The sequence below is a fragment of the Strix aluco genome, chromosome 4 (assembly GCF_031877795.1).
Source record: "Strix aluco isolate bStrAlu1 chromosome 4, bStrAlu1.hap1, whole genome shotgun sequence".
Classification (NCBI taxonomy): Eukaryota; Metazoa; Chordata; class Aves; order Strigiformes; family Strigidae; genus Strix; species Strix aluco.
In genome coordinates, this window is record NC_133934.1 from 29,405,354 (window position 1) to 29,419,080 (window position 13,727).

Consider the following 13,727-nt stretch of genomic DNA (forward strand, 5'->3'; position numbering starts at 1 on the left):
ACGCTCAAATAAAAAGGCCAAATCTTCAAATGGAGAAACTGAGAAGCAACACCTGTTCTCAGAGGCACAGACTGCTGAAGATGCTGCTTCTCCTGCAGGCAGAGAGATCTGGGACTAAACATCCTTCACTTCCATGAGACTTCAGCCCACAGAGAATCAATCTCGTCATACACATTTAAACTTGTGACTAGCTAGAGTGGAGTTATACAATTCAGTAATTATATCTCAATGAATACTCATGTATTCTGATCTTAAAACATGAGGAAAATATGACCTTCAAATCACACCAAAGACAAGAAAAGATTACTTGAAGAACTGTTTGCTTTGGAGATGTCAGGTATCTACCACTCCAAGGGATTTCAGCAGGAACTGCAGATGTGGTCAATAACCAAAGTAATTTGATCTGTTGTGATATCTCATGTTTGATTTCTACTTGATTAGAGTGTATCCCAAGATATATTGCTTCCTTTTCACTAGGAGGGGACAACCTCTCATGGGAGATAATATCTGACCATGAATTGCAAGACACAGAGAAGAAAATTACTAAGATAATTCAATAAAGATATCTGAGATTTCAACCAAAAAAAAATATCTGAATTATTTTAAAACTTTAAATTCTGTTAAAAGGTTTTTTAAAAATTAAGTGGATTGTTACTAGTTTTGTGTTATATGGATACCTTCCTTCCCATTTCATAACATTTTCTAAATATTTCTTGATGTGATTGTTTGGTTCACAACAGCCAAGTAAAACCCCAACACCTACTAGTTATGGTTATGGATATGATTTAGAGGATAGATCTACGCAAGTGATGTACATAACAGGTATCTGCTGCAGAACACCTTAGCGAAAAGAGAAGGTAGATGAACCCTTCTTCAGAGAGCTGGAAGATGCCTCATGATTGCAGGCCCTGGTACTTGTGAGAGTTTTAATCATGATGATATCTGCTTTAAGGACAGCAAGTCGGTCTTAAAGGAGAGACTCCTCAGTGCACAGGAGAAGTCCATTCCAATGCAAAGCAGGTCAAGCAAGAGTGGCATAAGGCCACCTTGGCTGAACACGTATCTCCTGACCAAGCTCAAACACAAAGATAAAATATCCAGAAGAGGGGATAGAGCACTTAAGTGGGACATAGAGACATTTCCTAAGCATACAAGAATGGAGTTAGAAAAGTCAAAGCTCAACTAGAGTTGAACTACTGAGCAATGTAAAGAGCAAGAAGGACGCCTCTTGTAAGTACACTGACAGCGGAAGGAAATATAAGAAAAATGTGGGTCTGCTTCCTATTGGGGCAGGAGAACTAGTGACCAGGGACACAGAAAAGACCAAAGTACTCAATGTCTTTTCTGACTCAGTTTCCACTGAGGAATGTCATTGGAAGGCTGCTTTATATCATCTTCAAAACGTCATGGCAACCCTGGCACCTGATGACTGGAAAAAAGGCGAACATCGCATCCATCTTCAGGAAGGGCAAGAAGAAGGATCCAGGGGACTAGTCAGTCTATCCACAGTCCCCAGGAAGATTATGGACCAGTTTCTTCTGGAAGACATGTCCACACATGAAGAAAAAAAAGGTGAGTGGGAACAGCCAACATAGATTTATCATGGGAAAATCATGCCTGATGAATCTGACTCTTGCCTCTGACAAGATGACTGGCTATCATCCCCTTTTATTCAGCACTGGCACATATCTGGAGTATTGTGTCCTGGTTTTTGGCTCCCCAACTCATGAAAGACATCAACATACTGGAATGAGGTAAGTGGAGGGCCACCAAGCAGGTTAGGAGACTGGTTCACATGACCTACAGGCAAAAGTTGGGAAAAGAGGGTTCGTTCAGCCATCAGAAAAGAAGGCTAAGGGGAGATCTTATTGCTGTTAACGATTACTTAATGGGAAGGTGTACAGCAGACAGAGCCAGACTCTTAGAAGTGCACAGGGATAGGAGAGGCAAAAGACACAAGTTGTAACACAAACAATCCCAGTTATATATATGGAAAAAAGGTTTTTACCATGAGAGTGGCCTAACACTGGAACAGGTCTCCCAGAAAGACTGTGGAATCTCTGTCCTTGGAGGTGCTCAAAACACAGCTGCACAAGGTCATGGACCACATAACTTAATTGGCACTGCTTTGATCATAGACTAGTTGACCAAAGGTGTCAACTAATTTCCTTCTAATGCTAATCATAGTGCTTATGATTGTCCCTTTTCAAAGAGTTAGAAGCACTGATAGAAGCACTCATAAAATATATATGTGCAAGTATCTTATATCTTTACTTCAGCAGCATCTAAAGGCCCCAGCATGAATGGTGCCTGTCTCAAACAAACACTGTGGACTTTGGACTAGTTGACCTTCCCAAACCCATTCCAACCTAAATGTAATAACATTATATAAACAAGCTACTGTATAGCACCAAACAATACCTTGCAGAGGTAACTTCTCGGCACAAAACAATTATAGGATATGTCTACACATTTATATATAAGTGAAGGCAAGCCTGCTCATGCGCCAAGGTGACATATCACCAAGTTTTAATTAAGTCTGAATATTTCTGAATACAGTTCTGCCCCAGTTTCCACCCTAGCCAAATAGACTTCTTCTGAGTTCACAGTGCTGCATTGCACAAGTGAGAGTGCTACTCAGAAGCAAGTGTACGATGGTTAAAGGAGGCTTGCATGGAGTAGTATAGGACAGGACACAGAAATGAAGACACGCAGTGTTGAAGACCCTGATCCTCTACAATATGTATTGGTCAGAAGAATAACTAGTTTTGCCAGTTTGAATATCAAAATTATTCCTTTACAAAAGGGCTAAAAGTTTTCCAGACTCCTAAACACAATACCATGTTTTCTTATATTTTGATGTAGGGAGTGGCATTCGGAAGATCTCGCGATGTACGGAAGGAATAGCTGTAGCCCTCCCTTGTTACGAGGTAAGGTGATGGATAGGCTTGTAATGTTAAGGGCACACCCATGAAGGAGGTACTTGGTGAAGGTATATAGGTGAGATACACAGTTTAATAAACGGACATTTTGTATCCATCATACTGGTGTTTGTACTGATGTCCCCGTGAAGGTCTTAACCTCCTGCAGCATTAGTCTGCGATCTGAGCGCCACTGATATGTGGATTGGCACGTTTAATGAGGCAGGCTAATTGCAGTGTTGCAGTATTAGTCTCTGCGACCTGAGCGCCACTGACACGTGGAGAGGCAGGTTCAAAGAGGCAGAGCTAACTGCAACATTTTGAAAATAAACAAGTAGCTTCTGCTTTACACTTACACTATGTTGTAATGACTGAATGTCATTAAATGTTAAGAAAAAGTGCAACTGTAAACACACATTAAGAACGTATCAAAAATTCACAGAAGGAAAAGTATCTCACTCCCAAATGTTATGAGTATCTCTTAGTACATCAATAATCAAGAGTTCTGATGAAACTTTTGTTTCAACTTTGCCCTTTTCAACACTTAATTACACATGTGCATAGATAGCATTAAAGTATTACTTACTGTGTCCTACCCTGCATCCTCATTATACTCTAAAACACCCTAAAACAGTGACAGTATGAAGCATGTAACCTACTTACTGCAGTTTGTCTGGCTGTTTCTCATCTCACAGAGAGAAGTTCCACAGGGATCAGGACAGGAAGTACACCTCTGGTCTCCCTCCTGACAGAGGGTTTGACCTGACGAAAATAGAAATTTACTCTTCTAATTATTTACCAGACTAATAAAAATGACTGGAGTGTAGTGATGAGAAAATACAGAGGTTACATTACAGTTAAGTATTTCCTTTACATAGTTGAATAAGTACCCTACAGCATTTCAAGTGCAGTAAGGAAGTGCTGTAAGGAAGACAAGTGTGCAGCACTGTCCAGATGTCACTCTTCTTTACCCTTATGTTTAATATAAGAATTTATATCACATTTTCTGAATGAGAGGTATGGATCTCTGAAAGCCATTTACCATGATCCTCTGACAGAGTATGAAAAGTCATGTGAATCGGATTTCAAAGGGAACAATAGGTCCTAGCTGAAAGAGAACACCCTCTGGGAATTATTCTTTAGTGCCATTAAGTTGATCTGCTTTTCATTTTATGATTGTTTTGGTGGACAATAAAAACCATCCTGAAGAAACGTTGTCAGAGCTGAAGTTTTATTGTCCCTCTTTAGCTGGTTAAAAACCAAACAACAACAAGAAACCCAAAAAGGCTATGGTCCTATGGAATTCAGAATAACTAAAACCAGCACTTCATCAAAAAGTTTCTGAGCACATTTCCTGGGTAGTTAGTTTCTCTGACAAATCCCTGGACTTCTCTCTGTCTCATAGCAGTGATAGCTCCTTTCCAAACCATTAAACTCTCTCTTCCATATGACTTTTGCAAAATCAGTCATTTAATTTACTATTCTGTACACAGAGACTGAACCATTTGGATTTTATCAGGTCATCCTGTTTAAAATGGTTTATTGCAACTATTTCTTAGTATTTGTATTGTATTACTGTCCGTGAACATTAATCATTCAGTCATGGCATCCTTATATTGGGCATACAGAAGATGCTGAAGAAATATCTTGTTTCAATGGCCTTGACAACAACCTTGTCCAAAAGAACTCATGATGTAGTCACTTCTATTCATAATTATGTGAATTTACTTCCCTTCATATGTATTAGATATTGAAGCAATGGAGGTATTTTCTTTTGCTACAGCAATTGACCGTCTTATTTTACAGGTGCATCTGACTGCAAAATGGAACTTGAAAGGCAGAGAAAACCTCTTGACTTCTAAAGCTACCACAAATCTTTACATTAAAATTCATTTTTAAAATTTGCTCTAACTCCTTATCCCACAGCAGAATTGTTTCTCAACTCTTTAAAAATCCCTGTGCTGCAGTGTAGATTCTTTTGATCCTGGCACAGTCAGTGCTGAACTTCCATAAACACATGCTACCCTGTCTTTTGAAGGGATCACAGAACCAGTTGTGAATACATCTATATTAGATTTCTATTGTCACAAAATGAATGACAGCATTAATGTTAATAGATGCCATACCTTAAATTTCCTTAAGGTATGTAATGAAGGAGATCATTTTTCTCATTCAGATATAGATGAAGCAATGGTCATTTGTAATGCCTATATGTATATACTTGTACTATTACACAAGGTCCCTGTATCCTTATATAGGCAAGTGGCAAGTCACTACATATTGACCTCAAATTTCTATGCTGATTGCACATATTTACTGCATTTGTAACAAAACAAATATTCCAGATCACTTCAGTCCTAACTTCACTGCTTCTCATAGGCATATCCAAATTGTTTGATTTGTAGAACAGAGAAGTCTTTGTATTAAGTGTATGTCCTATTACATTTTCTGTGGTTGCTGAAATACATAAGAAATACAAAAGAAAGTTACAAACAAGAATTCTGCCTTGCTTTTACATAAACTTTCCAAGGAACTAAAGAGGAATAATCCAAATGAAATCCAAATTTTACCTATGTATCCGCATACAAATTTCGGACAGACAGGATATGGTTGCATAAAGGAAGACTTTTGCTCTACATAATATTGCAAAATATTCGACAGAGTTTTTTGCAAACTTTCATATTTAAAAGCTTTGTAGTCTAATGTTAAGCAGAAAAATCTTTTAGAATATAGGGAGATCACTGACTGCATAATTATCACCCCATCTTACTCCTCTGCATTTAGCATCCTTGGAATCTGTATCTGTTCATCTTACCAAAAAAGATTTTTAACCATTTCTTCAAACATTCACAGAAGCAAAAAGCAATGAAAACAAAACACACCACTGACTTGTAGCCCAGATCATGCATCGACATTTTCAGTTAAATTATCTCAAGAAACTGCCTGTTTTGCTTTTCTTTCATACAATCCATCATGGGACAGTTTTTAAGCAGCTACATTCTCATATATTTTCCCTCAGTCACACTAAATCATTAGTTTACTCACAAAAACATCCTTTCTCTGAATCCCAAGTTGTGATGAAAAAAGGACCTTAATGAGGAAATTCCTCCTCAAACAACACCAATCCTTGTGATAGTTGCTTCTAATTGCTACAGATAATGTGAATGTGTATTAATTTATTTCAATTAACAGTTGATACTGTCAGATAACCAAATACTATGCTAAACATCACCTCCATTTCTTCAACTTTTTGTATTTTTAAGGACTTATAAAACTCTGCTTACAACTTCCTGTGCGAAAGCAGACAAAAACCAGCCTTTGCAAGTGTTATTTGAGAGGCAAAGAAAGTAAATTTGTCAGACAGCTTTACCTAAAGGCACTTCAGAACAAAGCAGTCAGCGTTAGGTTCAGTAAGAAGAGTAAAATGAGGGATATCCTTACTTTCACTGCAGTTTTCTTCATCACTTCCATCTTTACAGTCATTATCTCCATCACACTGGAATGCACTAGGAATGCACTGCCCATTTCTGCACTCTACTAGGCCCTGACTATGACATGCTAGAGAGAAAAAAAAGACAATATTCTGATCAATTTAGGTTAATGAAGATCTCAATTATTTTTTAGCATCACCTTGAAGTTATTTTAGGAGGAGCTAATAACACTGCTTAGCACTGAAGGTCACTAGACATTTTTCATTACATGTAGGCTATGTTTCCAATAGCCTACAGCTGTGCTGATCTTTAACTACAGGGACTGAAACTATATATTTCAGGTATTAGCAACAGGCTGAGATGAAGGTTGTTTTTCCAAGAAGAAAAACCCATCATTTTTACTCATATAAAAATTATTACCTTTTCTTTGATTATTTACTTACATTCCTTTATTTAGATTCAATTCTTAAATTTCAGGGGAAATTGTAGAAGAGTGATTGCAAGGTCAAGCACTGAATGGCAGCAAGAATCAAAGCAGCATAAGCATATGTCTTATGAGAAACTTAATCCCATTAAAACACGTGCTAGTTCCCCAATACTTGATTTTGCAATTTCCTAGTATAGTTGTTTTGCAGATATACACCACCATCATTAGAGCAAATAGAAGTCCAAACTCTGACAAGGTGTGATAGGTCACATAAAGACACATCAGAAAGCTGTCACAAACTCAGAATGCCTACAGTGTAAGAGGTTATATACATTCATTCCTCTTTAATGGCAACATTACAATTAAGAAAAAGCTAATTCTCTAATTAACAAGAAGCTGAAACACAAGGCAATGCTGATACTTCTCAAGGTCAACAAATGTTTAATTTGCTGCATCTGTCTACCAAAAGGGACATTTGTCAAGTGCGAACTTCTGAAATCAAATAAGCTTATACTTTTGCCCTACAAGTAATAAGTAACTATGCTACTTATCTTACAGTTTGGGTTTTATGTTAAAGAAAGAAAAACTAATTTAGAGATTAAGGGAACTTACAGCAATTGATTTCATCTGATTTGTCTATACAGTCATGGTCACCATCACATACCCAATCAGCTGTTATACATCTCCCATCTCCACATTGATGATGTGTCACTGGATTACAATCTAAATAAAATGCAAATGTGAGAACAAAAAAAAGGAGGATAAATTACCATTTAATTTATATTATTGATCAATTGTTCTATGCCTATAAGCTAATCATTCTTACTAATGAGCCATTTTGCAATAGTAAATTACAATAAGAGATTTTCTGTACCTGCAGATTTTTTTGCAGATGGTAGTTACAGATTTTCTGAATTCTATTGCCTATATAGATAATGATGCACTCATTCCTTCTCTCAGATGTACAATTGTTTCCATTTGCAAATAAACAAGTTTCTAAGATTTGTTAAGCAGATTAAAAGATCCTCTGGCTTCCCATCTCATGGAATGATTTTCAGTTAGCCAACATTTTCAGTTGTCATCAATGAAAATCATTCCCTATGTTTATCTTTTTACTAAGAAGTAAAAAAATTTAAAATAAAATGTTTCTTAACTGCCATATTTGGCACTTAATCAGAAACTATGTTTTTTTTGCATACACTCAGAATTTTCCATAATGATCTACAAAGAAAGCATTACAATCCTCATCTCACTCTTTCTATCCAAATGCTTTCACAAATAAAGAAAAGCATTCTGTTGAGCAGGATGACTTTACACCACAATAAATAGGGAGCACAGACAAAATGCAGTCTGCCAAACTTACCGTGAAACCCATTTATAGCCTGTACAAAAAGTTAGATCTTAGATTTTACATAGAAAAAATGATCTCAAGACAGGAATGGTAGGATTCAAATTAATGTTTTAAAAAGTCTTTAATCAAAGACGGTTTATTAAAAAAAAACACAAAACAACCAAAATGACAAAAAGTAGTGAAAGATCTTAGCATATGTTTAATTTGCAGAAGAAATATAAAGCAAATCTCAGAAAAAAATTATGTCTTAATTTTTATTTTTTAAATTTTCTGTGCTTTTTCTTAGAGAAGCGAAAGAAAATAAGTAAGAATATTTTAACTTTTAAAGAATTATTTTAGAGCACTTCATTTTTTTCCAGGTGTAGTTCCAGGACCAAAAGTTAGAAAAAATAAGGCTTTCAAAGTTTTCCAATATTTACATGTGAAGATTATTCTTTTTTATGGCAAAACTTCATGTTTTTCCTACGAAAGTTAAGTGTAGGTAGAAACACAAATATAAGGAGGCAGAACATACAAAGTTGATTGAAAACAGAATTTGAAAGAAACAGAATTTGATCATCTAAACATAGAAGTTCAATATAAACCTTACATAAAAACAGTTCAGCTATAAACCAGCTGGCATCACCAGTGTGTATCTTCTTATGGTTTGCTTTAATCTCAGTTAAATTCAGCCAAGTTATCAAGAAAGCAATCATAACATCTTGAATTAGTTTAAACCAAATTGGAAATCAGAGTATTTCTTCAAAATACCACTATCTTCAAAATTTGGATTAGCCCAGATCTCTCCTTCAAACATTTTCAAACTGCATATAGAACTTGTGAGCTGTTTTTACTTTGCCCAGAAAGAATAACAGCAGGGCATATTACTTGTTTAGTAGTTTAAGGAAAAAGATTGCTGGTTTAGGCAATAGTGCTATCTTAAAGACTTTAGAAAAGCATAAAACTTTCACTTACCACAGTTTTGTTCATCGCTAAGGTCTCCACAGTCATCATATCCATCACAAACAAAGGTATAATTTAGGCATTTCCCCGTGTTGCAACGAAATACATCATCACTGCAGTCTACAAAACAAATTTTTGTAAAATGTTAACATGACATTAGAACATTCAAATAAACTATGAACACTGGAATGTATTGACTAAAACAAGATTAGCTAAAGATACCCTACAATTTATAATTAATACTATACTTTAATTAAATATAATTAATGCATTAATACTCAATGTGTACCAGTTTATTAGAATCTAATATGGAAGAAAAAGAAAAATCAAAAGCAATTTTTAGATGTTCCTACCAATTGTTTTTTTTGATCAAGACCATGAGGAGAAAGTGCTCTGGTTACACATATGGACCAAAATGTTTAATTAATTTATACACAAAAAGTTCTCGAAAAAAGTTGTGGGTTTCATCAGCTAGATTACTTGAGAACCTGATGTGGCTGTTAGGTGGAGCTGAAGCTTCTAACAGCAAAGTCAAGATCCCCAAACACTGGTTTTGGGCCCACCTTTGATCTTACAGTGGTTTCAAATGAGCTTTATGTTTTATGCAGTTTTGAGCCCACAATTTGGCCTGATGCCATCTCATCAAGGAATTCTTAGCACTGTCAGCCCTACGTGGGTTTAGCCTTTCTTTCCATGGCTGAGGCCTTCAGTAAAGCCCTGATAAATATTCTCTAAGAATATCCAAAATGCTTGAATAATATCAGGTTCAATAAAAACATGGAATCTACATTGTAATTAGGTAAGGGGGGAGAAGAGAAAATAAGGTTAGTGGTGCCTGGTCCCATTAATAACTTTTGATTAAAAACACAGTTGGAAAGTGGGTGACCTAGTTTCACTGCCTTCCTCTAGGCTTCTTCTTCACATATGTCTTTTCCAGGGAGAATGCTAGGATATAGAACAGCTGGGTGGACAATCCCTCTTTCCTGTTGAAGCTATGCCATTGGAATCAAGGAAGTTCTTTGTGCCTTTTCTTACTGCAATATGTGGGCATTTAAAATGATTTATACATTTAAATGAGTTCTTTCCTGAACAACATACAGAAAGAGCTCCAAGAGCAGGCACTGGAACACAAGTCTCTCTCCTCAGCTGAGATGCTCAACCACTAAAAAACAGAATCATGCTACCGCTTGCTTCTCTCTCTTGGTGTGTGACTCCTGTGTTCATGATTGCACGTCCCACTTTGAAAGAAGGGTGTCCTTCTAAGTAAGTATATTACACACTGGAAGGTGCAGCACTGTCCCAGAAGGTGCAGTGAGGTTTCTATCCCTCCAGATCAATGTCAGCTAAGTGTTCCACCTCCTAGGTGAGTACTCTAAGTTTCTCAAGGCTTTACCAACCTCAACTCTAGAACTTGAACATGAATCACTTCTTCCCCTTCCCCCCCCAGAAGTATTCATGCTTTCTACAAGTTTCACATCATCTCAGAAAGTCCAAACAGAATTTATAGCACAATGTGAAGGATGATGCTTCAGGACATAAAGTACTCTGGCTGAGCCGTGAGCTTTGTAGCCAATAGCTTTAAAAGAACAAAAGGCATGAAACAGTAAATACCAAAAACCCTAAACTAAATGAAAATATTTAAATTCTAGTTTCATGTAAGCAGAACAATAGCCAGCTAAGAGTAAAATTCTAAACATTACTTGAGTATGCAACAGCGTGAAGTACTCTGGCAACCTTTATCCTTATTGATTAGTTTGTAATTCTGACAGTTTCTATACTTCCATTGGTCCTCATGCAAATGAAACAAAGCTGTCTTTTTCTATGTTGTTTACTGTTTAACTTCCACCCACACCCCCATTCATGTTTACATTCATACTTCTGTAGCTGCAGCAGTGACCCAGTTCTCAGGCCCACACAGACAGGGTAAACAAAAAGAATACAGACTTCCTTGCAAGGAAATGAGAGTCACTTGATGAAAATCTAACAGTCTTAACATACATCTTCAAGATACTGGCAATAATATATAGTACAGGGTAGCCAGTTACTTCCATCTGAATAAGATGGGTACTTTGCAGCTGCCATTTATAAAAGGCTCAACTTAAATTTTGATAATGATGGGACAAGCCCAGTTTTCATAAAATTAAATACAGATTCCTATTGTATACTCCACTAAACACAAATAAGGCCTCATCAATCTTCTGCATTCAGCAAACCTTTGATCTCTGTTCATGCATACCCTGTTCTCACCACTTCAGTATTGCATCATGTGTCCTTCTGACCATGAATCACCTCAGCCCAACACTCAGAGGCGATTTTAGGAGTCCTACATTTTAAAGATGTATGTTTAAAGATATAGACTCAATGTACAAGTTCTGCCACTTCTAGGAGTAAATAAGACCTTAATACAACAAGATGTTCTATTCTGGAGTGTGGTATGCAGTGACACATGTGTGTAACATTTTTCTTTTGTATTTTACTACTAAAATGGTCTTCATCTTGTTCACCCTTTGTGAAAGAGAAGTATGACTGAGAAAATCACATGAGGAGGAAGAGGAAGTGAGTGTACATATTAAGAAAGGATGTGTGTGTAAGTGCAGCCAGAGGGATGTAAGAGAGCCTACTGCATTTGGTACATTATATGTAAAACTTGCTCATCAGGATCCTTCTGACAGTTCCAAGTTTGGGCACTGATAATTTATGCATCTGTAGATCAGCGTTACAGCTTCTCTCTTGTTCATACTCCTATGTGATAGCTGGCTGAGTTGAATTCTGATTCCTCAGCTGTTACCTTCCATTACACAAAGTCACAAATGGTATAAGCAACATGATGAAATCCTAAATATCAGCTTTTAGCTGCAGCTGTGTAAAAAAGTGACACTGTGAAGTAAATTAAATACTTTCAAAAAGAGGGCTGGATTCTGCTAAAGCCTAACTATTACCTGCATACTTACTACGACCCATCAAAGGGAAAAATGCATGTCAAGAGCCAGGAATAGAAAAGTGATTGCATCATGTGATTGATTTCTTGATGTTGAATCCTGAAAGGAGATTCTAGAAAGAACTATTAATATGAAAAAGATGAAAAACAGAGACTTCTATATTTCATAATGTATATAATTTTCAACATTAAAACTAAGGGAACACAGCTGTAAGATTCACTCATGTAACTTTAGACATCTACATAATTTCTAAAGCACATACTCCATTTAAATTATCTGCTTAAAATCAGACAAATCATGCATCATCCCACAGTTGATTCTCCATACAGCCAGTATAGACATTTAGCTCAGATAAAGTCACCTGTACAGGGACAGACCACTTCCTCCCTAATATATGTAACTTCATAACTAAAAATCAGAGACATCTCTCCAAGCTGGTAGCATCTAAAACAAATGTAAGTCCTGTATTTTGGGACTGCAGATGGGGGAAGCTTCAACAGGTACCTAGACATCCCAGGAGAATGCCTCTGGATACATTTACTTTTATTTTTTTAATCTGGAATTCTGAACCAAACCTGATTGAGCAGTACCTTTAAGACCAAAGGTATTGAGGTGAATAGGCTTCATCTCTTGTCACCTCATCCTGCCATCAAAGGAGCTGATCACAGCATTACAAGCACAAATCAATGCACCCACCAGGTTACTGGAACTGGCACTGAAGCAGCAGACAAGCAAACTGCTCTGCTATTACTGCAGCTGTCTTCTCTTTTAACAAAAATGGGGGAGGAAATGTAGCAATAGATAAAAGAAATATGAAGATTAGTATGAATTAAATGTGAACGGAAATATGTGTGTGCATGAAGTCATCAGAAGCAAGAGCAGAACAAGATTTAAAGGAATGCTGTATGTTAATTGCTACAGACCACTGTAAGCATGACTTCATTTAAATGATTAAGCAGCAAGAAGATGAATAACAACTTGAAATAAAGATAAAGAAACAAGAATCGTAGAGTCATTTAGGTTGGAAAAGATCCTTAAGATCATCCAGTCCAACCATTAACTTAACATTGCCAAGTCCACCACTAAACCATGTTCCTAAGTGCAACATTTACACATCTTTTAAATATCTCCAGGGATGGTGACTTCATCACTTCCCTGGGCAGCCTGCTCCAGCGCTTGACAACCTTTTCGGTGAATAAATTTTTCCTAATATCCAATCTAAACTTTCCCTGGTGCAACTTGAGGACCTTTCCTCTTGTCCTATTACTTGTTACCTGGGAAAAGAGACCGACACCCACCTTGCTACAATCTCCTTTCAGGTAGTTGTAGAGAGCGATAAGGTTTCCCCTCAGCCTCCTTTTCTCCAGACTAAACAACCCCAGTTCCCTCCTCTGCTCCTCATAAGACTTGTTCTCTAGACCCCTCACCAGCTTTGTTGCCCTTCTTTGGATGTGCTCCAGCACCTCAATGTCTTTCTTGTAGTGAGGGGCCCAAAACAGAACACGGTATTAGAGGTGCGGCCTCACCAGTGCCAAGTACAGGGGGATGATCCCTTCCATAGTCCTGCTGGCCACACTATTTCTGATACAAGCCAGGATGCTACTGGCCTTCTTGGCCACCTGGGCACACTGCCAGCTCATATTCAGCCAACCTCAACCTGCTGGTCATGCTTCTTTTGATGCAGCCCAGGATACAGTTGGCTTTCTTGGCTAGGAG

At 37.2% G+C, this 13,727-nt stretch overlaps 1 protein-coding gene across 7 annotated transcripts in view; it reads right to left on the reverse strand.

The window, feature by feature from the left end:
* The window catches only part of CORIN (corin, serine peptidase), a 174,111-nt gene that overhangs the window by 45,399 nt on the left and 114,985 nt on the right, over positions 1 to 13,727 (reverse strand). For 6 of the 7 annotated variants that reach the window (XR_012623065.1, XM_074822460.1, XM_074822461.1 and 3 more), the window contains exons 7-10: positions 9,085 to 9,192; positions 7,392 to 7,502; positions 6,363 to 6,479; positions 3,585 to 3,683 (exon numbers count right to left, since the gene is read on the reverse strand). Coding sequence is in view for 6 of the 7 variants with exons in the window: in XM_074822460.1 (XP_074678561.1) it covers positions 3,585 to 3,683; positions 6,363 to 6,479; positions 7,392 to 7,502; positions 9,085 to 9,192 (435 nt within the window). In the remaining variant the exon portion in view is untranslated. The remainder of the gene's footprint in view (positions 1 to 3,584; positions 3,684 to 6,362; positions 6,480 to 7,391; positions 7,503 to 9,084; positions 9,193 to 13,727) is intronic. The other variant, XM_074822462.1, reaches the window with a different exon arrangement.